General features: G+C 43.4%; 1 protein-coding gene across 7 annotated transcripts in view; it reads right to left on the bottom strand.

The window, feature by feature from the left end:
* LOC127584274 (zinc finger MIZ domain-containing protein 1-like) overlaps window positions 1-27596 on the bottom strand; it is a 239396-nt gene that overhangs the window by 77602 nt on the left and 134198 nt on the right. For 4 of the 7 annotated variants that reach the window (XM_052040924.1, XM_052040925.1, XM_052040926.1 and 1 more), the window contains 3 exons: window positions 17386-17539; window positions 10737-10854; window positions 5445-5653 (listed from right to left, as the gene is read on the bottom strand). In XM_052040924.1, coding sequence (XP_051896884.1) covers window positions 5445-5653; window positions 10737-10854; window positions 17386-17539 — 481 coding nt within the window. Of the gene's footprint in view, window positions 1-5444; window positions 5654-10736; window positions 10855-17385; window positions 17540-22338; window positions 22470-27596 lie in introns of those variants that run through there. The other 3 variants (XM_052040927.1, XM_052040931.1, XM_052040929.1) reach the window with 3 other exon arrangements.

Raw genomic sequence — 27596 nt, 5'->3', positions numbered from 1 at the left:
GGACTGGACAAGGGGAGACAGGATGAAGTCAAGATATGAGGAGATAAGTTCAGTGGGGCAAGAGCAGGCAGAAACAATGGGCCTACCAGGACAGTCCTGTTTGTGGATCTTAGATAAGAGATAGAAGTGGGACGTGCTGTGTTGAAGCACTATCAGGTTGGAAGCTGTGGAGGAGGAATAAAATGGGATTAGTGTAAAATAACTTTTTATTGTTTGGCACAGACTTAAAGGACTGAAGGGTCTATCTCTGTGACATATGACTATGAAATTTCCCTTCCACACTTCTCGCTTCTGGTTCCATCCCCCACTATCACTCACCCGGACACCACCCTGGCCATGCCTGAATTTAACCAATTTCCTTCTAATGTTCCGGCATAAAGCTTTCACCATGCACAGTGGTACAGCTAGAAGAGCTGCTGCCTCACAGCACCAGACACCTGGGTTCAACATTGACCTCAGGTACTGTCTGTGTGAAGTTTGCACGTTCTCCCTGTGACCGTGTGGGCTTCCCCCCCCCCCCCCCCCCCAGACACTCCAGTTTCCTCCCACATCCCAAAGACGTGTGGGTTGGTGGGTTAACTGGCTGCTGTAAATTGCCCCTGGTGTGTGGGTGAGTCGTGAAATCGGGAAAGAGTTGATGGGAATGTGGGGAGAATAAAGAAATGGAATGAATATAGGATTAGTGTAAATGGGTGGTTGATCATCAGTGCGGACTCAATGGGCCAAACTGCCCGTTTCTGTGCAGTCTCTGTTCAGTAGGCATTGTGGGTGTCTTATACCACTCAATTTCCTTACAACGAGCCCACAAACAGAACTATTTTTGTTCTGTGCACTGTAAACATTTAGCACATCTTTGCAGGCTGTGACTAAATTCTAGGTCACTACGTTTCAAATTTGGAATAAGAATTATAGAAGTGAAAGCAGCTTTTAACAGCAACTGTTTAGCATTACTTAAACTAAAAGTGAAGATAAATAATAGGGGGAGGAAGGATTGGAGTAATTCAAAACCGCATTTTCTGTCATTAATTTACAAAAATGCATTTCACTGCACACTTTGGAAATAGCAAGAGGTGGCCCCGTTGCAAATTTCAGCCACTCTTTTGTGTTTGTTTTTTACATTTATAGCATAAGGAATATTTGAAATAGTGTTCATTTCCTCTTCTCCCTTAATAACTCATTATAACATCTATTCATATTGTTCCCTGCAAGAGACGCTGGTAATTAATAGAACCGTCATGTTGTATCACCATTTACTGTGCTGTCAAGAATTCTGAATCAATCTAAATTTAACAGTGATTCTACTGCACGAAACTGGCATTAATACAATAAATAAAACAACTCAATGTTTTCTATATACATTGAATGAAATCAGTATTAAGTGTAAAATACATATATATTTATATATCTATCAGGGATGCCAAGAGGCAATACCAACTCAAGATAGAGTCCCTGACCAGCCGCCAGTTATGGCAGGGCTTACATGCCATAACAGGCTACAAGATGAAATCAGGTTGCATAGCTAACAACAGCGCACCCCTTCCTGATGAACTTAATGCATTCTATGCATGTTTTGAACAAAAAGGAAGTGGATTGTCACCATCCACTCTGACGGCCACCAACGCAGCTGAACCTGTGATCACAGTGGAGGACGTAAGAACATGAGGAAGGCACCTGGCCCAGATGGTGTTCCGGGCCGCATGCTCAGATCTTGTGCTGATCAGCTGGCAGAAGTATTTGCGGACATATTCAACCTCTCCCTGCTTCAATCTCAGGTTCCCTCCTGTTTTAAGAAGGCCACTACCATCCCGGTACCAAAGAAAAGCAAGGTAACGTGCCTCAATGACTACTGACCAGTGGCTCTGACATCCACCATCATGAAGTGCTTTGAGAGGTTGGTCATGGCACACATCAACTCCAGCCTACCAGACAACCTGGACCCATTGCAATTCGCCTATCGCTGAAACAGGTCTACAGCGGATGCCATACAGGAAGGAGACAGAGAGCTTAGTGGAATGGTGTCATGACAACAACCTTTCCCTCAATGTCAACAAAACTAAAGAGCTGGTCATTGACTTCAGGAAAGGGGGCGGTGTACATACACCTGTCTACATCAATGGTGCTGAGGTCGAGAGGGTTGACAGCTTCAAGTTCCTGGGAGCGAACATCACCAACAACCTGTCCTGGACAAACCACGTGGATGCCATGGCCAAGAAAGCTCACCAGCACCTCTACTTCCTCAGGAGGCTAAAGAAATTTGGTTTGTCCCCTTTGACTCACCAACTTTTACCGATGCACCATAGAAAGCATCCTATCTGGATGTATCATGGCTTAGTAATGGCAACTGCTCTGCCCAAGACCGCAAGAAGCCGCAGGGAGTCGTGGACACAGCCCAGCGCATCACGGACACCAGCCTCCCCTCCTTGGACTCTGTCTTTACCTCTCGTTGTCTTGGTGAAGCAGCCAGCGTAATCAAAGACCCCACCCACCCAGGACATTCTCTCTTCTCTCCTCTTCCATCGGGTAGAAGATACAGGTGCCTGAGGGCAGGTACCACCAGACTTAAGGACAGCTTCTACCCCACTGTGATAAGACTATTGAACAGTTCCCTTATACAATGAGATGGACTATGACCTATGACCTCACGATCTACCTTGTTGTGACCTTGCACCTTATTGCACTGCACTTTCTCTGTAGCTGTGACACTTTACTCTGTACTGTTATTTTTTTTTACCTGTACTACATCAATGCACTCTGTACTAACTTGATGTAACTGCACTGTGTAATGAATTGACCTATACGATCGATTTGTAAGACAAGTTTTTCACTGTACCTCGGTACAAGTGACAATAATAAACCAATACCAATACCATACTCTGTAAACTTCAAAAAGTAAAAATAAAGCCCTATATAATCTGCTCTTTTTGAAAAGAAACTTGCAGTGCCAGCCAACTGTCCAGCATTGAATGAAGGGAACGTCAATACAAGTACGAGAAATAACTTTATTTAAGACACTTTCAATTAAAAGATAAACAAATATTATTCCACATCTTAAAAATTTTCATGATTATCTTTGCCACTGATCCTCTTTGTAGTTAATGGAGCATGGAGTAGAATCTACAGTAAAGGATTTACTACATGGATCCTGCAGTGCATCAGTCTCTGAGTGAGGGGTCAGATGAGGGCTACCTCAATAACCTCACTACATAACATTATGGATATCCCCTTGCAGCCTTCCAATACGATGCATGGAATAGTATGGCCATAACCAGATTCTAATTTTTTAACTTGTTCTAGACCAGGGCAACCTGCGCATTTTGCAATACAATACTTGCAAAATCCATTATATTCATCCTGGTGACCACCATGTGTATTCTGCACGGAGGACCCCTGACGTGTCCAGTGACGTGCAGCACATTCTGGAAAGCATTAAAAACACTTTGCGGAATCCTGAGCTTTCCAAGTGTCGTGTGGGTACGGTAATAGTTGAATGGGTAGTTCTGGACTCCACTCATTAGTGCCCCTTCCCCTTTCCCAGATCCGGTAGAGATTTCCTCCATTCGCAAGGTGTTTCTGTGGAGTATCTAGCAATCAAATATTACTCTGCGGTGTCTTTTTTGTACTAATTGAAATATGGCCATTGAATGTTAGACAGGGTCAGTGGTGTGCACCCCCTTCACTTCCCCCTTAGATAAACAAGCACCCTTTCTTTAGAAGAGTTAACCATGGTTTAGCAAGCTGATGGTGATCTCTCCAGTTAGAATTTATGCATATGAGGTTCACTCACTTCACATTATCTGAATATTTTTAAAACATTAGCCGCATATTTACTCAAAAAACAAAGGAAGGTAGATGAGGAGAACTGCAGCAGTACCTTGATGTGCTGTTTTACATTTTACTCACAGTCATAGAACATAGGAACAAGCCCTTTGGCCCATGGTGACTGTGCTGACCATGATACCAAATTAAACTCACCCCATCTGCCTACACATGGTCTGTATCCCTCCATTCCCTGCCTGTTCACTTACCTTTTTAAATGCCTCTTAAACATTGTTATTATATCTGATTCTACCAATTCCCCTGGCAGCATGCTCCAGGCACCTGCTGCTCTGTGTAAAAAAAAAACTTGCCTTGTAGATCTCCTTTAAACTTTTCCCCTCTCACCCTAAAGCTATCTCCTCCAGTATCTGACATTTCCACCCTGGGAAAAAGACTGACTATACCATATCTATGTTGCTCACAATTTTATATCAGTTTGCCCTCAGCCTCTGATGGTCCAGAGAAAACAATCCAAGTTGGTCCAACCTCTCCTTATAGTTTAGCCAACGTGGTTTTGCACAGTCATGGGTCACCAAAATTAATAACATGACAAAACTCCTGGTGTCTCCACCCAATGACTGGAAAGTTAATTAGTTTTTTCTCGGTCTCATAGCTCTAGCCTTTCTCTCACTTTGGAGAACCTCTATGAGACTTCCCATTCATTGCACTGCTTCCTAAAACCCACCCCACTTTACAGATCCTCATCTTTTTGGCCAAGATTCCAGCACCACGGCAGTTCTTGTGTAATATTTTAAAAATACATACAAAATATATACATCGCTGTTCACAGAATCACAGAACGGTTACAGCACAGAGGGAGACATGCAGATGGCACTGGCTCTATGTAAGAGCAATTTAGCTAGTCCCACTGTCCCTGCTTCTCCCATAGCCCTGCAAATTATTTCAGATACTTTTCCAGCTTAATTTTGAATACTACAATTTTGTCTCCACCACTCTCTCTGACAGGGCACTTCAGACCCTAGCCACTTGCTCCATAAAGAAAGATGTTTCTCGTCACTTTTTGTCCTTTTGCCCACCACCTTCATTCTATATGCCCTGGTTCTTAACCACTCCACCAGTGGGATAGTTTCTCTCCATCCCCTTCGTCTATAACCACGATCTCACACCTCTGTCAGTTACCCTGCAACCTCCTCTGTTCCAAGGAGAACCCCCACTTCTCCAGACTTCATATAACTGCAGCCCCTCATTCTGACATCATTTTAGTCAATCTCTTCTGCCTCTTTTAAAAGCCTTTACATCCTCCCTAAAGTCTGGCACCCTGAACTGGAATCAAATATCCGTCTTTAGTCAAGTATGTCCATGGTCAAAGTTTCCACTCAATTTTATTACAGTGCTGAATTCCTCTTTTTAATATGGATTGAAATTTGAGAGGTGTCCTATTTTGATACACCTTATGTAGATCAACACCATCTCAAACCTCCACAATTTATCTTCACGTAACAGCAGTCCTATCCTTAAGGTACACTGGCACTTAAGCTCAAGTAGCTTGAATACAGTCTCATTGCCGAGCATCAACAGCCTCTGAAACTGCCCGGTAGAAACCCTTTCATCATCCGGAACCTTGAAATCATTATTCAATATCTGTGTTTTTCTTTTGCTTTGGTTACCTTCCACCGTATCCTGCTCCTCCAGGATAGTTAGGCCGTCCATACATATTTTGCTGCATGTATCCCTTGCTTGAACCTGTTTCTGTGGCTGGGAATGGTTGCTGTCCTATGAACTGTGGAGAGTTCATTCCTGGACCATTTCCAGGTATCCCAGATGTCATGTGATTCCCACTGGAGTTACCCCCAGGAGCCATAGGATTTCCTAGGACCTGTGAAAGGGGCAGGAGAGGGGTAGAGATTTAAAACAAGAGAAGTGGCAACTTTTTTGTTCAAGTTTTCAGAATGGTGCACCTCAGCACAGAAGCACGTTCACAAAATTCCTGTAATAGCTAAACTCCAATCATACACTGACCCACATTTTCTCTCCGAGTCCCCCTGGTGTTATATTTACTTCGTAACCTGTAACTGGCTGGCTTTCTGAGGCTGCTCTCAATGATCTGTGACCAATGAAAAGGATAGCCCAAAATGTATTTGTTCAAGATGAAAGAAAATCTCATTCCTATACATGCACCAGCCTCGCATCGTGACAAAGAAGGGAAATGGTCCAATTCATCAATATTGAGCTCTAGAGTATTTGAGGCATGCGATTATTTATACACCGCACTTCTGTACTGAAGTGTACAATTCTGGAAACCAACAAAAAAGTTGTATTAATATTGTTCTCTGAGGTGGATGTACAATATCCAGGACACTGATTTGAAGAGCAAGGGAGTTATCCCTGATGTCCTGGGAGATATTTCTCCTTCAATAAACATGCCTGAAAATTGCCTAGTCTTTATCACATTACCGGTTGTGGGAACTAGCTGCACACACAACTGACTGCTGCAGTCCCCACAACGCAACTGTGAACACTCTTCATTGCTATAAAATACTTTGAGACATCCAATGCTGGAAAAAAAAGGGACAAAAAATTTTTATTTTTAAGTAGTCTCTGTCTGAAGCAGCATAAAGCACCGTATGTACAAAAAGTGATTTTTCAAATCAAAGTAATTTTTTGTTGAAGTGTGTATATATAGAGGGAAGAGTGTGGTGTATGTACACAGGTGTGTGTATGAGTGGAGCAAAGTGTGTGTGTGTGTGTGTATATATATTTATATAGAGGGAAGAGTGTGGTGTATGTACACAGGTGTGTGTATGAGTGGAGCAAAGTGTGTGTGTGTGTGTGTATATATATTTATATAGAGGGAAGAGTGTGGTGTATGTACACAGGTGTGTGTATGAGTGGAGCAAAGTGTGTGTGTGTGTGTATATATATATTTATATAGAGGGAAGAGTGTGGTGTATGTACACAGGTGTGTGTATGAGTGGAGCAAAGTTTGTGTGTGTGTGTGTGTGTGTGTGTATATATTTATATAGAGGGAAGAGTGTGGTGTATGTACACAGGTGTGTGTATGAGTGGAGCAAAGTGTGTGTGTGTGTGTGTGTATATATATATATATATATTTATATAGAGGGAAGAGTGTGGTGTATGTACACAGGTATGTGTATGAGTGGAGCAAAGTGTGTGCGTGTGTGTGTGTGTGTATATATATATATATATATATATATATATATATATATATATATATATATATAGAGGGAAGAGTGTGGTCTATGTACACAGGTGTGTGTATATATAGAGGGAAGAGTGTGGTGTATGTACACAGGTGTGTGTATGAGTGGAGCAAAGTGTGTGTGTGTGTATGTGTATATATATATATATATATATATATATATATATATATATATGGGTGAGAGCTAGGTCTTATATCTGTAGGGGTGTGTGTGTGTGTGTGTGTGTGTGTATATATATGAAGGTCAAGAACAAAGAAATTGATAAACATTGTAACTAATTTTAAAAAATCTAATTCAACTGATCGTCACAACCGATTTCCCCAAGTAACAAGCTGTTCATCTGCGCCAAATCAAGTAAAGAAGAAAGGATCACTGGCAAGGTTCAGTGTCTGGTGCACTCTCCTTCCTCCTTTCCCTGTACCACACAATCTGTACACTGTTAATGATACGTAGGAGATGCCTGCTAATTTAACCAGGAGCTCATGGTCTGCAAGTGTGGAGAGAAGCATTTTCCTTCAGCTTCAAGTTCATTGGCTAGCACTGACACCCCAAATTATGAAAATTAAACACTCTTCCAGCTTCTGTTGTTGATTCAGTTTATAGGTCTGTATTTACTAAGAGTTATGGGAATAAATTTCTTCATTTACAAAGAGATTGTAATCAGACTGAAAAATGAGAAGGAAAGAAACATCTTAAAGCTCTTCCATATCTGGAAAAGATGTTGCATTTATTTTAATGTAGGAACATAAGAAATTGGAGAACGAGTAGGATTTAAGCACTCTGAAACCTGCCCTGCCATTCAGTAAGAACACAAGTGTCAGCAGCAGTTCCCTCTCTCTTCCTTGTGACCCTCAATTCCCCCAAAATCTACTTATTTATTGTAGCCTCAAATATATTTAATGACTCGGCCTCCACAGCTCTCTGGGGTACAGAATGTCAAAGATTCACATTCCTTTCAGAGAAGAAACTGCTTCTCACCTCAGCCTTAAATTACCCTTTATCCTGAGACTAAGTCCCTTGGTTCCAGGGGAAATACCTTCATAGCATCCACCTGACATGCACCCTTGGAATCAGACACAAGATCATCGCTCATTATTCTAAACTCCAGAGGGTATGGGCCCAATCTGCATCATCTTTCCTCATATGATAATCCTTTCATATCTGGAATCAATTTAGTTAACTTGTTCGATGTTCCTTCCAAGGCAAATGCAATAATTCTCCATTAATCCAGGAGGTTTTGGTGGTGACAGACTGGCAGGTTTTTCAGACTATTGGATGTTATTTCAATTAATACTCCAACACACTTCTAATTCATTTTTTGTAAAAGACGTTACAACAGTAGTATGATAGATTTTCCAACAAGCCTAGTAAATATAAAGGGAGCGAGGCCCCAGTGTGTTAAAAAGGAGCATTGGAATCAGCATCCAGTGGGCCAGGTGCTGAACAATCGGGATTTCTGAACAATCAGAGAGCAAATTATTAGAGCTTTACAGTACATGTTTGCTAAATGTGACCAGAATTGCACACAATATTCCACAGTCTCACAGCCTCTAAGTATTGTAAAACTCTCTTGTTTTATTCCCTCCCCTTTCAATAGGCAAATTTGCCCTCATGATTACTTGCTGCAACTGTATGTCAACATTGTGTGCTATACAAGGACACTAAGATTCAGTAACCTTACATTTAATTAATATTCTGGTTTTCTATTCGTCTAACTAAAGTGGAAAGCCTAAACTTCCATCATCGTACTCTACCTGCTTATTGTCTATACCTCTTTCAAGACTTTGTGTTCTTGTAACTTACATTGCCACTTTTGTATCACAATACATTTGGATGCAATATACTTAGTTTCTTCATCTAAATTATAAATATAGACTGTAAACAACTGAGGTCCCAGCACTGATCCCTGTGCTACCTGACTAATTACAATATGCCAACCTGAAAACGTCTCATTTACCTTGACCTGCTGCTTTCTGTCAGTTAACCAGTCCTCTCCCCATTCTAATCTATCATCTGCAATACCACGAGCCCTGATTTTGTGCTGTAATATTCCTAGTGGCGCCTTATCCAGATCCTTTTTGGAAATCTAAATACACTGCAATAAGGGGTTCCCCATGTTCCACCCTGCAGGTTACATCCTCAAAGAGCACTACTAATTTCTATTAAACATAATTTCCCATCCGTAAGGCAATGTTAATTCTGCTTAAATAATTATTTTCTAAGCGTTTTAATAACAGATTCCAGCATTCTCCCTGATAACTGGCTTGCAGCTTGCTACTCTCTCTCTCTCCCCCCCTCCTTTCCAGAAGCTTTCCAATGGACTGGAACCTTTCCAAAATCTAGGGCACTTTGGAAGATCACAAAGAATGCATCTATTCTCCCCACAGCCATTTCTTTCCGAATCCTCCGATGTGAGCCATCAGATCTTGGGGATTCTTCAGCTTTTAATCTCAATAATTTGCTGAATTCACTTCCTTTAATGAGAGTGATTATTTTGTGTTCCTCCCTCCACTTTGCCTGATTTCCATTGTTCATGATACTTTTGTATTGTCGATTGTGATAACAGATACATATTTAATGTCACTATTTCCTTATTTCCCCCTTATTCATTTCCCAATGATTTATTTCCTTTGTTGTTTCTTATCTCCATCTAAACGTGTTCTGCCGCCCGACTTCCTGAGCCAAGATCATTTCCCACTACTGTCCTAATGTTATCCTTTGTTAACAGTTACCCCACCTCCATTTCCATTCTCTTATTATTAAATCATATCCAATTGTCACTATTTGAACCATCAATTCCTGGCACCAATGCTTCATTCACTCAGATAAAGGACCTTTAATTTTGACTTCTTTCTATTAGTACCTACTTTGACCCCATTAGCTGTTACACCATTGTTGTTGTACGCCGTCTCTTTCCATTACATTCTGCTTATCATTACTCACAACTCTACTATGCATCACCTTGTCCCCTCTAAATTTTCTTTCACCTGAAATCTCCCCTCCAGTATTTAGTTTCCCTCTACAGATTTGGTTCTTCAATTCACGAGACACTGGTCCCAGAAGTATTCAGATGAAGCCCACCCCAATGGCGTGGCTCCATTCCCCCCAGAACTGGTGCCAATTCCCATTAGTTGAAACCCCGTCTCCCACACCACTCTCTGAACGCTGCATTCAACTCTCTAATCCATTTGATCCCAGGCCAATTTGCATGCTGTTCGGAGTAATCCAGAGATCATTGCCTTTGTGGTTTTGCTTTTTAATTCATTCAGTAGTGAAATGGATACTTTAAATATTTGCTAAAATGATCCTGGACTATCATATACCATGCCTGTTGATAAGTGTGCTGTTCAATGCAGTGGGAGGGATAGAATCAGCACCTGCGAGCTCTAAGGTCTAATCCTATTTCTGGGAATCATGATCTGATCTCCACACTGGGGAGGAACCAGGAGGGAAAATTAGTGCACTCTCACACGCTCAGCTGTAGAGACTGGTCTTCTCTGAGGGCAGAGTACTAGGTGAAGGAAAAGAGAGAGGCAGGAAAAGTAAAACTGCAACCACACTTAGAGTGGCAAAACGATAGAGTGCACTCACTTCTTCCCAAGTCATGGCCCTACGGATACAATTCTGACCATCTGTGACGCTGTGAACAGTTGGCATGCGCTGGAATTATCGCACAGGCTGCAAGAGCTGAATAGAGTTTAAATATCGAGGCAACCCTAGAAATGGAATGAATTTTACCTGACTCTGAGATGTATTATTGACTCCCCATACTGTAGTTACCACAGAAAGCGAACCCGGAGGCTGATTGGTGTTCTGTTGCCAAGGAACAGAATCATTGTATGTGAATGACCCATCACTGAGGAAGGAAGGGAAAAGACAGCAGCTGTCAGTGTGGGAGGAAACGTTTGCTCTCTTGTGTTGCAATTAAGAGACAGAAAAAAACAATGTGCTTACACTTAGCACTAGGAGGATTAAGAAAATCCAACTCTCATGCATTCACCCTGGTCATGCTCACCTCTTCTCATTGCACAATGAAAAAACTAGCAGCACTTTAACGTAATAATCAGCAACTTTAATCAAGAGCAACCATTGGAGATCTACAACTGAGTCATAGGTTCTGTTACTATCATCTGGAACGAACGAACTAGGTAACAACATGTATTTGAAAAGAAGGAAACAATAAGCATGTAGTGGGTGAGGCAGCACGTTCTAACAGTAAAATCTGAAGCCAGCCAAGGGAAATGAATGCCTTCTCTCCTGCTTGCCGTTATGGGAACTCAAGTGAAATGGTTCAGGCAACATAAACCTCGTTCTCAGTAGGTAAGCACAAATCTAGTCTCATAATTGGAAATAGCTGGCACATCAAATTCCCTTACTGCATAAATAAATCATCACTGTAATATCTATTCATCAAATCAAAATTGCGGCTTTGCTTCATAGCTTGATGGCAGGGTAATTCCAAAGAGGTCTGAGATTCTGACAGGTAAGAGAGCTCTGTGGAGACAGAAGAGACTGCAGCTGCTGGAATCTGGAGGAACAAACAATCTGCTGGAGAAACTCAGTGGGACAAGCAGCATCTGTGGGGGGGGAAGGAATTGTCGACGTTGTTCCAGATTCCAGCACCTGCAGTCTCTTGTGTCTAGGCCTGATGCAGGGTTTTGACCTAAAACATCAACAATTCCTTTCCCCCACTGATGCTACCCAAGATCGCTCTGTTGTATGTGTGTGCGTGCGTGCGTCATTTGCAACGTGTTTGTCACCCACTCTTTCGTTCCCTTCTACTCAATTTTGATTCTTTTTCTCTATGATTTTTATTCACTCAGTGTCACACCTCATTTTATATTTTCTCTGTCTCCTTGTGTATCAAATTACACCAGGATAGTTCGTGCAGTGGGAGAGCAGAGTACACTCTGCACTTTATCTCCAAACTTGGCTCCAGCCCATGGAGATAATCTAGAATTCAGACTTTAACTGGTCTTGGGTTTTGATTAACTACTGAGCTTCTAATGGTGAAGATTCCTCATGTTACACCGAAAGCAGGTGAAGCCATCCACTGGAATATTAGTCAAGTTAGTTGAACAACATTCTAACCAGCTTCAAATAAAGGGAAGGTAAAAAATCAAAGTGACATCTTGGAATTCTGGTGAGGAGGATAGACAATGATAAAACTTAAGCGCAGGCACTATTTAGACTTAACTTCTTGATATATGGTTTCAAAATGAAACGATGACAGCAACAGAGGTACGGCAGAAGACAGACAATTACAGCGAAAAATTAACATTACCAAACATTTTTTGAAATGTCAGGTTTGTACAAAGTAGGATAATAAAACCTGTAGCTTGATTCAATAAGGCATTTCATTAACAAAAAGTTATGGTTGAATAAACACATTACTGCTCCCTCCCCAACAAATGCCTCCTGCTCCCCTAACCAGCTCCACATCCCGCTTGTTGAACAATCTACTTACAGATAATAAATAACTTCTTGGCAGCATGGGATTGCGGGAATATTTAGCAGAGGTCCTCAAGCTTTATATTTAAAATTGTGTCCGTAATTGCTTGCTAGGTATAAAATAAATTAATCGTCAATTTTCCATCTTTTCAAAAGATCTCAAAGTGAAAGCATCAGCAGTTCAAGCAGTCGGTTATTTCGATAAGAAATCTTCCTTCCTGGTCTTCACAGATGACGGATCCACAACCACATAATGAGAACAAAATCAGATGAACGGGAGGCAAGAGAAGCACACACTGTGCTGCTGATCCAACGGAGGTAATCATTACTCACAGTGGAACCCTCCAACCAGTAATAACACTTCATCACTCAACAAGAAAGAGGGACGTATCAGTCACCACAGACAAGTCCCATTACATCCAGAGAGCAGAAGGCAAGCATTTACTAGGTACATTGGTCCATTCTAAGTGCTTGTGAACTGTGCAAACCAATAAAAGCAGATCATAAAAAGTAGTAATAACTGCATCACATTATACAGGTCCTTTAGGCACGTTAGTGGGGCAGATTAGCTCCATATTTGGACCAACTTGTTTATTGGACCACAGTTCCTGTGATGCTGAAATGCAGTTCACTATGTGAAGCACTGAGATGTTTCAGCACAATATAAAAGGCGTATAGAGGCAAGTTGTTATTGACCAAGAACAGCCTCCCTTACAACTCTTTAATGTAAGTGCTCAGAGCTCCTCTAAGTCTTCTAATGGTGAGTTCGGAATGGGATAGGGGCAGGATTCGGGAAAGTCCGTGCAGCGTGCAAATTCACAATGTGCCTCGCACCATCAAGGGAGGAGTCTTCCCAAAACTCAACATGTTGGAGACGAATTCTGCAAAGGAATAAATCCACAGTTTTACATTACTCTGTGAGAAAAACACCTGCCAGCATATCTCTTTGAACTCCTTCAGTAATGTTTTGAATACTGATTGTGCACAGAACTATTTCATTAAAAGGTTTTAAAGAAATAGATGTTCAAAAATTAATTCTATTAGTTATAAATTTTGAAAATTTCAAATCAACACTTACCTGTGAAATCTTATACATCATTTTAATCTTGTTCCTTTCTCTTCTCTTTTCCAAAAGCATAAATCAGTTTCAATTTCTCGTTTCTCTCCTTGCTTCAGCTCTGCTTTTGCGGCACCAGTTGTTCTTTATTCTCAAGTTTTATGTAACACAAGTGAAGATAACTTGGCTTATGTCTGATCAAGACTCTAAATTAGCCTTCAGAAAATGGTATCGTTGTTTTCCTATATTCATTCTGAGCACTGCAGTAAATACAATGCAAATCTGAGGGATTAATTACATGTTATGTACCATGCAGTTTTCGGAATGTAAAGTTTTAAAGTTTATGTGCAAAAAAAATTATGAAGTATGGGGCATCAAAAACTGATTGTAAGATAGATAAACTGCTCAGTGTTAAAATATTGAGGGGTTCAATCAATAACTGGTTAATCTGATCCTACAATTCACTGAGGGAAAGGATAATGCTGAATTAATCCTATAAACTGAAGAGCCTCTTCTATCTCCACTCACTCACAAAGTGTGCTAATTGAGTGCTACTGTTTCTTTCTCTGACTTATTCTTTCCTATAATCTCAAAGTTGGAATTCGTCAACTGCTTCAGTCATCCCTTCTTTTCAATAACTGACACCCAAGCTTGGCCTTCCCCACCCATTTCTTTCCCATCTATCACCACCTTTTATGGTGAATGGTTCTTACATGGTGACCTGTCACCTGGGTTTCACAACGAAAATACAGATCTGCTCCTTTCTTTATAATGGAACTGTTATAATTTCACTGCTCTCAATGGGTTGGGTATAACACCCTGGCAGGCACGGTAGTGTAGCAGTTAGCATAACGCTTTACAGCACCAGCGACCCAGGTTCAATTCCCACCGCTGTAAGGAGTTTGCATGTTCTCCCCGTGTCTGCGTGGGTTTCCTCCGGGTCCTCCAGTTTCCTCCCACATTCTAAAGACGTACAGGTTAGGAAGTTGTGGGCGCGCTATGTTGGCACCGGAAGCGTGGCGACACTTGTGGGCTGCCCCCAGAACACTCTACGCAAAAAATGCATTTCACTGTGTGTTTCGATGTACCTGTGACTAGTAAAGACCCAAGAAAAAAAGTTGGATCCACTTGCGCCTCTTTTAAAAAAATTACTCAAAAATTGTTTTACCCAAGGTTTTGAGGTACCAATTATGCCCATTTCTGGCACCCGTTGTGTAACTGTACCCAGCTTGAAGTTACAGTTCACCATGGCACAAGTAACAAATACCCACCACCATCAATGGATGTGTAGCTCATCACTTTTACACAGGAATAAAAGAAGGAGTTCACAACTTTGCTTTTCTCACACGACCAAACAAGGAGCAAACCATGGAAGTAAATGTGATTGCAAGTGTCCTGGCTGGGATAGACTGTATCAGTTCCGACATCCTGACCTTCATTTCTCATGCTGCCCCTTTTGTCTACGGGCGGAACTGACGAAAGGCTGCAGCAACCCTATGTTGTGCACCTCAGTGCAAGGTGCTGTGTTCAGCACCTCCCATCAGCACAACTGGGTGGGTCACCACTGACTCAGCTGGATCAGCCACGAACATCGTGGCCACAAGCACAGGTCAGAGGTTGGCTATCTTGCAGTGAGCGACTCACCTTTTGATACCACAAAGCCTTTCCACCATATACAAGGCACAAGTCAGGAGCATGATGAAAAACTCTCCACTTGCCAGGAAGAGTGCATCTCCAACAGCAGTTAAGAAGCCCGAAACTATTTGGTACAAAATTGCTCATTCTACTGGAACCCCATCCAGCACCCAAACCTTCATTCCGTCTCGTGCACGATGCCCTCAGTATGTACCCTCTATAAATTTAACTACAGTTACTTGCAGTGTACAGACAGCACCTCCCCAACCCATGACCTCAACTACCAATAAGGGCAAGGACAGCAGGCTCAGGGGAAGACCACCTCCTGAAAGTTCCCCTCCAACTACATTTGGAAATGTATTGGCCATTCCTTCACTCCTTCTAAATCCCAGAACTCCATCCCCAGCAGCACTGTGGGAGCACCTTCACCAGAAGGACTACAGTGGTCCAAGAAGGCAGCTCACCATCACCTGCTCAAGGGAGAATCAGGGATGGGCAATTGTGCTGGCCGTGCCAGCAATCCCCACATCCCAAAAAATGAATTATAAAGATGCTGGTGTTTAGTCTGCTCTGTAGCATTGACGGAAGGCAAGGATGGCTCCATGAGAAGTCCGGAGCACCAATTTACCAATTTCTCCCCACGCCCTGATCACCACGACAGTAACATTTATACTCCTGTAATGTACCTTCCATGGAGATACATGAACATGGGAACTGCAGGCTCTGCAGACAGCCACCACATGTAAATGTGTAGGTCATGTTTCAACACTTCAAAGTTGGGAAAACCACATTAACTTTTGTTCCTTTAAAGTGAGAATGCCTCAATTTCAATTTGTTTGGTGACTCAGATTCGGTGTTACCACCCTGCGCAATACACATTCAGTGCATCAAGAAAGGGTAGAATATAATTTCTGGGCAAACTTTTCTGAGGTTCTAGATATTTACTCACTCCCTTTCCCCAACAAACACAGCTGAAGTGGGTTTAGAAAGCCCAAAATCGCAAAGGATTGGATAAAAATTCAATCTATTGCATAGCAATTCGTCAAATTCTACCCAAACACACCTTAAAGAAAAGATTTTAAAAAACAACACACAAAACGTTCTGCTACGACAGCGACGATACTGATGTTGAAAACCCAGCGAGGTGGTACCTCGAGGGCTCAGAATTACATGGACCAGCTTCCTCTGTTCCAAACTGAAAACTTATTTTCATTTCCTGAATCTGTCCTTCAACTTGACGTGCAGATACCCCAATTTATAGTGTAGTCCAAAGTGGTGATGCTGTTTGCTCAAGTTGTACAGGGGTTTAGTTCATTTTAGGCAACACAAACTCAACACCTAGAACAATGCAGCACAGGAACAGGCCCTTCAGCCCACCATGTCTGTACTGACCATAATGCCAATCTAAATTATTCCCATCTGTCTGCACAAGGTCCAATTCCCTTTAGTCCCTGCCTGTTCGTATGTCTATCTGAATGCCTCATTACCATCATATCTGCTTCTACCATCTCTCCTGGCAGTGTGTTCCAAGCTCCTACCATTCTCTGTGTAAAAAAACTTGCCTTGCAAATCTCCTTTGAACATTCCCCTTCTAACATTAAATCTATGCACTCTAGTCTTGACATTTCCACCCGGGAAAAAGACTCTATCTATGCTTCTCATAATTTCATAAACTTCTCTCAGGTTGCCACCCCAGCCGCTGATGCCCCAGAGAAAATAAGGCAAGCTTGTCCACTTCTCCTTATAACTTCTACACTCCAATCCAGGCAACTTCCTAGTGAACCTCTCCTCCACCCTCTCCAAAGCCTGCTACATCCTTCCTATAGTGTGGCGACCAGAACTGCACACAACACTCCAAAACTGGACTAACCAAAGTTTTATAGAGCTGCAACATACCTTCCCGGCTTTTGTACTCATTGCCCTGACTGAAGACGACAAGCATGCCATACCAATGCCTTCTATACCACCCTATCCAATTGTGTTGCCTCTTTCAGGAGCCTCTGGACTTTACACCACAAAATCACTCTGCACATCAGTGCTGTTAAGTGTCCTGCCATTTACTATATCCTTTCCCCATGCATTTAACCTCCCAAAATGCACTACCTCACATCTGTCCAGATTAACCTCCATCTGCCATTTTACCACCCAAATTTCCAACTGATCTACATCCCGCTGTATCCTTTGACAACCTTTCTCACTCTCCACAACTCTGCCAGTTTTCGTGTCATCTGCAGACTTACTTACCTGTGAGGAGTGGGTGGAAGGGAAGGCTTCATGGGATTCATCGAGTTCATGGGGGGCTGTAAGGGCAACTTAACAGCCGGATTGTTTGGACGGCTCTTCTGATGGCGCAGAAGGAGGAGTCGACCCAAATCCTCACACCACGAGGTAAGCAGTGCTATGTAAGAAACAAAGGATAAGTCAGTAAACACCAGTGAAACACAAAATCCAGGCAAGGACCTCCTTGTATACAGCACTGAAATAAACTAGGAATGACACATGGATACTCAAAAATACTTTAACACTCTGGGCTCAGTACCCAACGTACAATCCTGTGTAGAACATCCTTGCGTGCAAACGTGCAGGCACATCATGAATACCAGAGTAACAGAGTCATAGACGGCACAGAAAGAGGCCATTTGACCATCGAGTTTCGGCCAGCTCCTAGTGGACCTTAGGAGGAGGAACTGGATAACCTCTCTCTCCTCCTGATCTACCCAGTTCCTCCCACACCCACCCCAGCCTCATCCCCTATCACCCTGTTTCTTTCCCACTCCATCTACCCACACACACACCTCCCGTTGGGTCTCCTTCCCCTACTGTTTGCATCTGCCCTCCCCACCCATCACCTCCCAGCCTCTGTCGCTATCTCCACTCTGCCCTACTCCACCTGCCTATCACCTCTCCTCATCTGGATCCACTTATCACTTGCCAGCTCTTGCCTCACCCCTTCCCCTCAGCTCTTTACACTGGTCGTCGCCCCTCTTTCAGTCCACATGAAGGGACTTGACAAGAAACATTGACTGTCCATTTCCCTCCACAGATACTGCCTGACCCACTGCCTCGTTCCTCTAGCAGTTTGTTTTTTTTTGCTCTTTTTTAATCCCATACTTCTAGAAACATACTTGTTAGCCCATGTCTTGGGATTCCTCCATCACTACAGGGAGGGGTATATCCTACTCCACCAGCAGGACAGGCAGAGGGAGCGGGATGGTGGTGTACAGTCAGGAAGCAGTGGTCCTTGGGTCCTCAAAGTTGAGCCCAAACACCTTTAAGAGTCATGGCATCAGGTCAAAATCTGGGAAGGAACGTCCTTCTGCTGACAGTGGACAAATCTGATTTTATTTTTTGATGCAGTAACTGATAAGACGTGACAGGTAGTTGTCATGCTTTGATTTTCAGAAGGTGAATGATAATATCCCACGTAGAAGGAAGTGGGAAGCACAATCTACCTGAACACAGCCTTGTCCAAGCACTGGCGCTCTAGAACACAGAACATTACGGCACAGTACAGGCCCTTCGGCCCACAAAGTTGCGCTGACCTCAGTTTAGCTGTTTAATTGTCCACCATCATTCACAACCAGATGTGATGGGACTGCAAAGCTTCAATCTGATGCATTAGTTTTGAGATTGTTATCTCTTACATGCTACCTAGCACATGCATAGTCCTGTGTTGCACCTTCAATAGGTCGGCCCCTCATTTTTAGGTACGCCTTGTGCTGCCCACGGCGTGTCCTTCTGCACTCGTCATTGAACCAGGGCTGATCTCCTGGCTTGATGGTGACGCTAGTGAGGGATGTAGCGAGCCACGAGGTTACAGACTGTGGCGGTGTACGCTGCTGCTAATAATTGACAGCGTCTCATGGATGCCTGGTGTTGAGCTGCCAGTATTCCCTTTCATTTGTTTCCTGGTTCCTTGGAGCAAAAGCTCAGCTGGTGCCAGTGGCCCATTTATAGTTACTATCCCTGGATGTCTAAAGTGTCCATCTGCCACACTGCATGTACAGAATTTCAATATTTATTCACTGAAATGTTCCTTCCCAGGGAGCTCTTGGGCTGTCATTAAAGCAGTGTGGTGCAGGGACCTGAGGGAACATCTTGCGGACCTGCGCCACAAACTAGAGTCAGAGTCATACAGCACAGAAACAGGCCCTTCGGCCCAACTCGTCCATGCCATCCAAGTTACCTACCTGAGCTGGTCCCATTTGCCTGCATTTGGCCCATATCCCTCTAAACCTTTCCTGTCCATGTACCTGTCTAAATGCCTTTCAAACACTGCAATTGTACCAGTCTCTACCACTTCTTCTGGCAGCTCGTTCCATATACCTACCACACTCTGTGTAAAAGATTTGCCCCTTATGTCCCCTTTAAGTTTTTCCCCTTTCACCTTAAATCTATGCCTTCTAGTTTTAGACTCCCCTACCCTGGGAAAAACACTGTGGCCATTCACCCTGTCAATGCCCCTCATGATATTATGCACCTCAGAAGGATCATTCCTCAGCCTCCTATGCTCCAGGGACAAAAGCCCCAGCTTATCCGCTGTCTCCTCTTAACACAAGCCTTCCAGTCCCGGCAACATCCTTGTGAATCTTTATCGCACCCTTTCCAGCTTAATGACATTCCCCCTATAGCTCAGCACCCAACACTCCAAACATGGTCCCACCAACATCTTGTACAGTTGTAACATGATGTCCCAACTCGTGTACTCAGTGCCCTGACTGATGCCTTCTTCACCAACCTGTATTGCTGTTTTCAGGGAATTATGTACCTCTAGGTCTCTCCATTCCACAACACTCTCCAGGGCTCTGTCATTTACTGTGCAAGCCCTGCTCTGGTTTAACTTCCCGAAATGCAATACTTTGCACTTGTTATTATTTACTCTGCCTGAACGATCCCACAGTCTGAAGTCCGGTAACCATAGTGGCTAAATGGAATTTACTGCATTGTATATATAACATCTTGTGCACACAGATCCTGTTTTACTCAAGGCATCAGTAATTGCTAATGAGAAACCTTTGGATCAAGGAGCAAAGGCCTTGGCAGAGGCAGGGACTAAGGTGGAGAGTCCAGCTGTATGCTGGTTTACATTGGCAAGCTTCCAAATACTCCTGCTGATGTACTGTAACACAGACATTTTGTTGATGAGCCTTGGTAAAACTGCAGATCCTTTACAAACTGGTGGGCTTCTTTGTGTCACTCTGGTCTCTGGAATGTTGGCCATTACTGCAAGAGGGGGATTGAGTATAAACCTAATGATATCGTGCTTCAACTGTATGGGGTGTGGGTGAGTTGGCAGCGGGAGCACTGTGTACAGTTCTGGTCTCCGTACTTAATGAGGGATATTACTTGCATCACTGGGTTCACAAGGTCGAGTCCTGAAATGAAGTGACGTCTTTTGAAAAAAATAGTGGAGCAGTTTGATCCTATACTCATCGTAGCTTAGTAGAAGATAGTGTTTAATACTAGAGGACGTGCATTTAAGGTGAGAAAGTTTAAAGGAGATGTGCGAGGGGGAAGTTTTTTATTTAAAACACAGAGTGGTGGGTGCCTGGAACAGGCTGACTGGGTAGTGGTGAAAGCAGGTACAATAGTGGTGTTTAAGGGGTTTTTAAAAAGACATGAGTATGCGGGGAATGGAGGGATGTGGACCATGGGCAGGCAGAAAGGATTTAGTTTAATTTGGCACCGTGTTCGGCACAGACATGGTGGGCTAAAGGGCCTGTTCCTGTGCTGTACTGGTCTGTGTATGTAGTGATCTTACTGGAAAATAAAAGATTTTGAGGGAGATGCCAGGAAGGTATTTCCCCTCACTGGGGAACCGAGACCCTCTCAGAACAAGGGGTCATCCATTACGACAGAGAAAGAGGAACAATTCCTTCTGCCAGATGTGGTAGTCTTTGGAATTTTCTGTCACAGAGCCACAGTATATATCTGACAGAGATATTCAGTCAGAGACTGACACATGTTATGAACTGTGGGGAAATCGAGGGTTGTGGGAAACTAGCAGGAAAGTGGAGCCGGAGGTCAAGGTCAAATCAGCTATGACGTGCAGAACAAGCTCGAGTGGCCGGATGGTCCACTCCCCTGTCCTGGGATATGTGGGATAACCACGCCAAACTGGGAATGACAGATGCTCTAACAAACCAATGCAGTATGTTTTAAAATGCAAAACAAACCCCTATCATCTAATGACTACTAAGATTCACCCTCCCCTCACCTCTTTTCATTGAACATCTGACTGCCAACCCAACCTGTGCCTGAGTTGTCACGAGCAGAACACAGCCCCTCCTACTGGCTCACTCATGATCTGCACTGAGCGAGCTGATCGGACTAATACCGGCAGCGAGGTGGCTGGACCTCGTTAACTTTGGGCAACTGAGCTTAATTATAAGGCTTGGTTCTTGTGAATGAACTGAATGGAAACTGTAAGTGTAGACATGTGGCTGAGGACAGGCTTCCTCCCGATAGTTGAATTGTTAATGATCACTGATCCCAGATGAAGGACAGCCAATGGTGTGAGGGACTCGTCACCTACCAGAAGGTTGGACAAGGTCGTCGGATTGAAGTGGCTCAATGGAAAAAAAGAGTAATGGGCTGAATAGAAATTTTATCTGGATTAAAACATCTGGATTCAGGAAACCTCCAATATCCAGCAAATTGTAAAGGAAATCTGGAAAGATTACATACCAATCTGAACCAGATGGGGTCAGCCTGACACTGTGGATCAGGTTCCCTGAAGCATTTACAGCTCCCTCTAAGCCATTGCTCACAACAGGTTTCATGTCAAATGTTGTCCTCCTCCTCCTCCATCACAGCCTGTTATCCCAGACACACTCAGGTGCTACACACAGTCATTCCACGTGCTACATCTGTCAGAGGAGAACATGGCACAGAAAGGCTGCACGCAGGTCATCTCTGGATGTCACTCATTCTTTGCCTAATTAACTACTTGAAAGAGAAACCACTGCCAAGAATCAAGGAAACAAACGCCCCATTTCCAAGGCTCCAAGTCCTGCAACTTTGTAAAAGCTCAGATTATTTTATATTTATAGGATTTATGACATATCCTGTTTGATCCCCATCTAAGTATGCAATCCAAAAACTTCAGCAGTTACCAGTTATTCGCTGCTTTTTGACCAGTGGATTTATTCTCACATCATCAAATATTCAGCATTACTGTAAAAACAAAGTAATTACCCAGAGTGAAGAACATCCTGTTTCCTTTGTTTCATGCTAGTTCCGGTACATGTGGCCCAGAAGTTCAGACACATTTCACTCATACGATGCATAGAGAAATGAGCACTGTAGTATCAACTCTTTGGCTAAACAGAACAGGGACATTACAACATGCCTAAGACAATTTTCCCTTGCACATTCTGAGTCTAAACTTGTACAAAGCAGGCAGATCGTGCGCATCGAACCATGTGTAACACCCAACTGCAGCTTGCCTAGTCAAACTGGCTCACATGCGCCACTAACACTCAGGGTGGACCGCACACGGGTTAACAGCTCTGCACAGCGGGGGCAAGTCCTATTTGCTTACGTTTGCGCGCTTGCGTCCTTTAAATCTAACGTGGCTCCAACAGGGGTTGTCACTGTCTTAATGTGATGCATACAGAGCCTGCCACTCTCCAGCTAATGGCATAAACCAGGAAGTGCTGCTGGTTTATGCAGACGTTGGAAAATCATGAAACCAGTGATACAGACACTCTTGATCAGCCAAGCAATTTTGGTGTAAATTGGTTTATTATTGTCACATGTACCAAGCACAGAAAAAAAGCCTTTGTTTTACATGCCATCCATACAGATCATTTCATCACATCAGTGCATTGAGGTAGTACAAAGGAAAACAATAACAGAATGCAGATTAACGTGTTACAGTTACAGAGAAAGTGCAGTGCAGGCAGACAATAAGGTGCAAGGACATAACGAGGTAGATTGTGAGGTCTGATCGTACTAGGGGACCGTTCAATAGTCTTATAACAGCAGGATAGAAGCTGTCCTTAAGCCTGGTGGTGTGTGTTCTCAGGCTTTTGCATCTTTGGTGTGCAGAGGGGCAAAACTGGCCCAAAAGGTTTACGCCCACAATATCTATCCACCGTTACATCCCTGACACGCCATGCTTCATCAACCAACAACAGCAGGACACCAACAAAAACAGACACAACGATCGCTGCGCAACAAGTATCAGTCAACCCTCCAGAGCTCGAATCCAAACACAGGACCTGGACTCTGGCATCCAGCAGAATTTCATTTACAACCCACAACTGGGTTTTGAGCCAGAATTTGGATTTTGAACTTGGGCCATACCAAAGAACACAAACTGCAGAGGTCTGGAATGACAGACAATAAAACAGAGGTCTGCATGCTGCTCACATTTGACCTCCAACTTGAGTCAGACACTCTGGCATTATCTTAGTTTGGAAGCCACAGTGGTAGGACATCCTGTTTGGAGCAGCCATCCCCTCAGCTTAAGACAGGACTTTCTCATCCTCTGCAGGGGCAAGCAGACACAGTATAGGCGACAGAGTGACATCATTGGCAGGGTGGCTGTCTCTCAGCTTCAACGACCCGGGTTCAAAACTGATCTCTGGAGCCATCAGTGTAGTGCTTGTGCGTTCTCTGTGACTGTGTGGGTTGCCTCCATTCATGCTGGTCTCCTCCCACATCCCAGATAGGCCACTGTAAGTTACCCCTGGTGCATTTAGGTGGTGGGAGAAAGAATCGGTTGTCAGGGAATGGAATTGTTGGGACTGCTCTGAGAACTGGCATAGACTCGATGGGCTGAACGGCCCCCTTCTATGTTGTGAGGGAAAATGGCATCCATGATCAGTCTGATCATCTGAATCCAGGGTCTCTGTGACAACGCAAGTTGAACAAGAATGCGAGTATTTTTGGTCCTAATGTCCCTGGTCCTTGTTCTATTCCCACTGAAATGTCTTCACAATGTTGCTGAACCACCCAGAATTTCCCCCTGGCCACGTAAATAGCAGCTTCTCACCAGCTTCAGTGGTGATTCGTGTTGAGCAAGAGACGCCGACTGTGGTGACACCCTCTGCCCATGGGCATTGACATGGCAGGGAAACCCAAATCCCCATGGCGACACAGCTCCCACGTAACCATCCCTGTTACCGACCATCCCAGCGTCCCCTCCTACACAAACCACAAGATCTGGAGCTACGGAAACCAACACGTTATTTTTACACACACAATCATGACCAAATCCGCACTCCTGCGCACTCCCTCAGTCACTTTTGGCAGATAGTCATCGAGTCATACGGCACAGAAACGCCCTTCGGCCCAACTGGTCCATGGCCACCAAGTTGCCTTACTGAGCTAGTTCCATTTACCTGCCTTTGGCCCAAATCCCTCTAACCCTTTCCTATCCGTGTAATTCTCCAAACGTCGTAGTTCTACCCACTCCACCCCCTCCTCTGGCGGCTCGTTCCACACACCCACCACCCTGTGTGGAAAAAGTTGCCCCTCAAATCCTTTTTAGATCTTTTCCCTCTCACTTTGAACCAATGACCTTTAGTCTTGGACTGCCCTACCCTGGGAAAAAGACTTTGGCTAAGTCTATATTCACCTTATTTATGCCCCCCATGATTTAATAAACCTCGATAAGGTGCTTCCTTGATGCCACAACCAAGCTGGTGAATTGCTTGGGAGGTTGTATAAGGTCACGATGGGTACCTGTGAGCAGCCTAGTGCCCAGGAAGCCTGGCTCTGGACTACATCACCCCAAGAGCCCCCAGCGAAGGTCTGTCAGAATGGCAGTGGTGGGAGGATGAACAGTTGCCCTGGGAAAGGGCAAGCTGATACGTGCCCCACTCAGTCAGACCAGCAATCTCAGCAGCCTGCTGGAGGACTGCAAGCCTCGAGGTCCCAGGAAATAAAGCAATGCAGAGCCATTGTGGCAGTGGTTGTGCTGGGTGGCTGCTGCTCATGCTGTTGTACGAGGCACCAGCTGTTGTACTGTGACTGGGTCTGCAGGAGGTGGTATGGATCACAGCACCACCTCCACTGGGTGAGATAATCCTCTCTTAACTCTACTAAAAAAAACACAAAGGTCAACCTAACTGGTTAAATATGGCGTTAGTCTGAAAGTTGGAGATGCAGCAATTTTGCAAGAACATGTTTACATCTTTCCCCATCACAGAGTCACCCTTCCACTGGTGATGAAGCGCTTTCAGTATGGAACCAGGAATATATTCTCTTGCTTCAGCACCATTGTAACTTTAAATGACACCTTAATGCTCTTTTATCAGCTATATTTTACCCCACTCTCTGAAGTGGAAAATTGTTGATTAATATTCAACCATTAATTTATTTTGTCTGTTGCAAAATAACTAAGTTCTGTTTATAGAGTAATACAGCACGGAAACAGGGCTTTTGGCCCAACTTGTCCAATGCTGAATTATAATCTTTGAATAATTCGATTGCATTGATATCTAAATCAGAGATTCAACAATGTTAACTGAAGAATAACGCCAACAATGAAGATGATAGGGACTCTAAAGAGAGACAAACCAACAGGACCAGCTGGCTTGTATCCATGGCTTTAAAGGAAGTGGGTGAGTGTTGCAGGTGCCCTGAGTATACACCTACGGAAAAGATCTGTAATTAGTCCTCTGCCAGCAGTGAAGATTAACCATACCACTCAGCTAGTTAATAGTTAATAGCTAGTTAACAAGGTGAAAGACAGAACCAGGGAACTGTAGACCAGTTAACCTAAACCATTTCCAGGGAATTACAAGTCCAGGTTATTAGTGACAGTGACTGAACACAAGACTTGTAAAGAGGAGGTCATGCCTGGTGGAGAGAGATCTTAAAATAATGGGCAGTGGAATGACAATGGATTTATATGGACTTCCTGAAGACATTTGATAAAATCCCTCACAAGGAACCGTGAGTTAATACTGAAGCTCACAGAACTGAATACAAGTTGAGAATACGCCAAGTGACAGAAGACAGGAAGGACATCGGGTGTGACCAGCACGTCCTGCAGGAGAATCAGAGTTGGGGCCACAACTACTCAAGTGACACAATGGGATTAGAAACCACTCTGGATCATTGTGGCAAACAGATGTGAACCTCCACAACCTTCAAGAGCCCTGTGTCCAAAAGGGAACATTCCCATGGAAAGGCTGGTACATGGCGTTAGATCACAGAACAGCCAGGATCTCCCCAAATGGCAGAACAGACAATGGGCAGGGTAGCTTCCAACCGTTTTGCTTCTCAGAATCCTAGTAACGCAAAGGAAAATGCTTCATTTTACCAAGCGAGGTGCAATTGCAGCAACCATTTAGTGCACAGGATAAAATACCAAGTAACCGGCTTTGAGCAGTATTGGATGTCGGAGTCAGGAAATAGGATGAGTGGAGTTCTATCTTTTGCATTCGCTGCACCAGACCAAAGGGAACTATGTCACATGCAAAGTGTCTCACCCAGTGCTTCACTCTGCACAAGGCACCAATGGATGGGTGCTGACATCTTTTGAGAGATAGACTGAGAAAGGACAGGAGCACAGAGAAGGAATTCTCAAATTCACAAAATAATCCTTAGAGAAAGCACGTAAAAGATTTCTTTATGCTGAGCAAACATGGGGAGACTGAGTGGTAGTAGATGGAGGCCACAAACCTTTGAAGCAAGTGGATGCACAACTGTATGTATAAAAAGGGACCAGAGTGATTTGATATATCCTAATATGGTACAACAGAGTTTTACTTACTGAGGTCACAGGAGGAAGGAATGCCAAATATGTTCAGATGATATTTCATATAAACTTATGGAGCTCCAGAATAAGTACTCCAAAGATTTGAGATCGTCTTTTTAAATAAAATAGTGTTCATCAAGTGGGCCAAAATTCAATCATAAACAAAAGTGAGACCAGACAGATCAAACATGAGCAGTCATGTTTAATTCATAACAACTTGCTTTGACTTTTACACCCAGGTTAGAAATGCATTGTCCCAGTCAGTTTTGCATTGCAAATGCATCCAGTATCATCAGAGAGCAAACATCAACCTCCTGAAGTTCTCGATGGCTTTTATGTACAACAATTGTAGTCATAGGTTTAAGAGGAATTGATAATACCAACATTTCAAGTATAGTTTTAACCACTTTAAAACTGGAAAGTTATGTAAACCTTCCTCCTGTTCACAGACTGCAGACACTCAGGGTTTTACAATCTCCCATCTACCTCAAACAGCGCTGCGGCTTTTAGTTTGATGAAGCCAGTACAATGAATCAGGTGTTCCACTCCTTCAACAATGACGGATACAGTACTACTTTACCAGGATATAAATTTGGTTACAGATCCCAGAAACTTTACCTTGATAAAAAGATGCTATAAATTAGCACAATTTTTATAATACTTTTAAGTACCCAATTACTCAGCAAACTTTATTTCATCTTTTGAAGGCATGATCTACACATCATGGTTACCCATTGTA

Source organism: Pristis pectinata, chromosome 29 (assembly GCF_009764475.1).
Source record: "Pristis pectinata isolate sPriPec2 chromosome 29, sPriPec2.1.pri, whole genome shotgun sequence".
NCBI lineage: Eukaryota > Metazoa > Chordata > Chondrichthyes > Rhinopristiformes > Pristidae > Pristis > Pristis pectinata.
The sequence above is the reverse complement of the archived record's forward strand: the minus strand, read 5'-3'. Positions and strand labels throughout refer to the sequence as shown.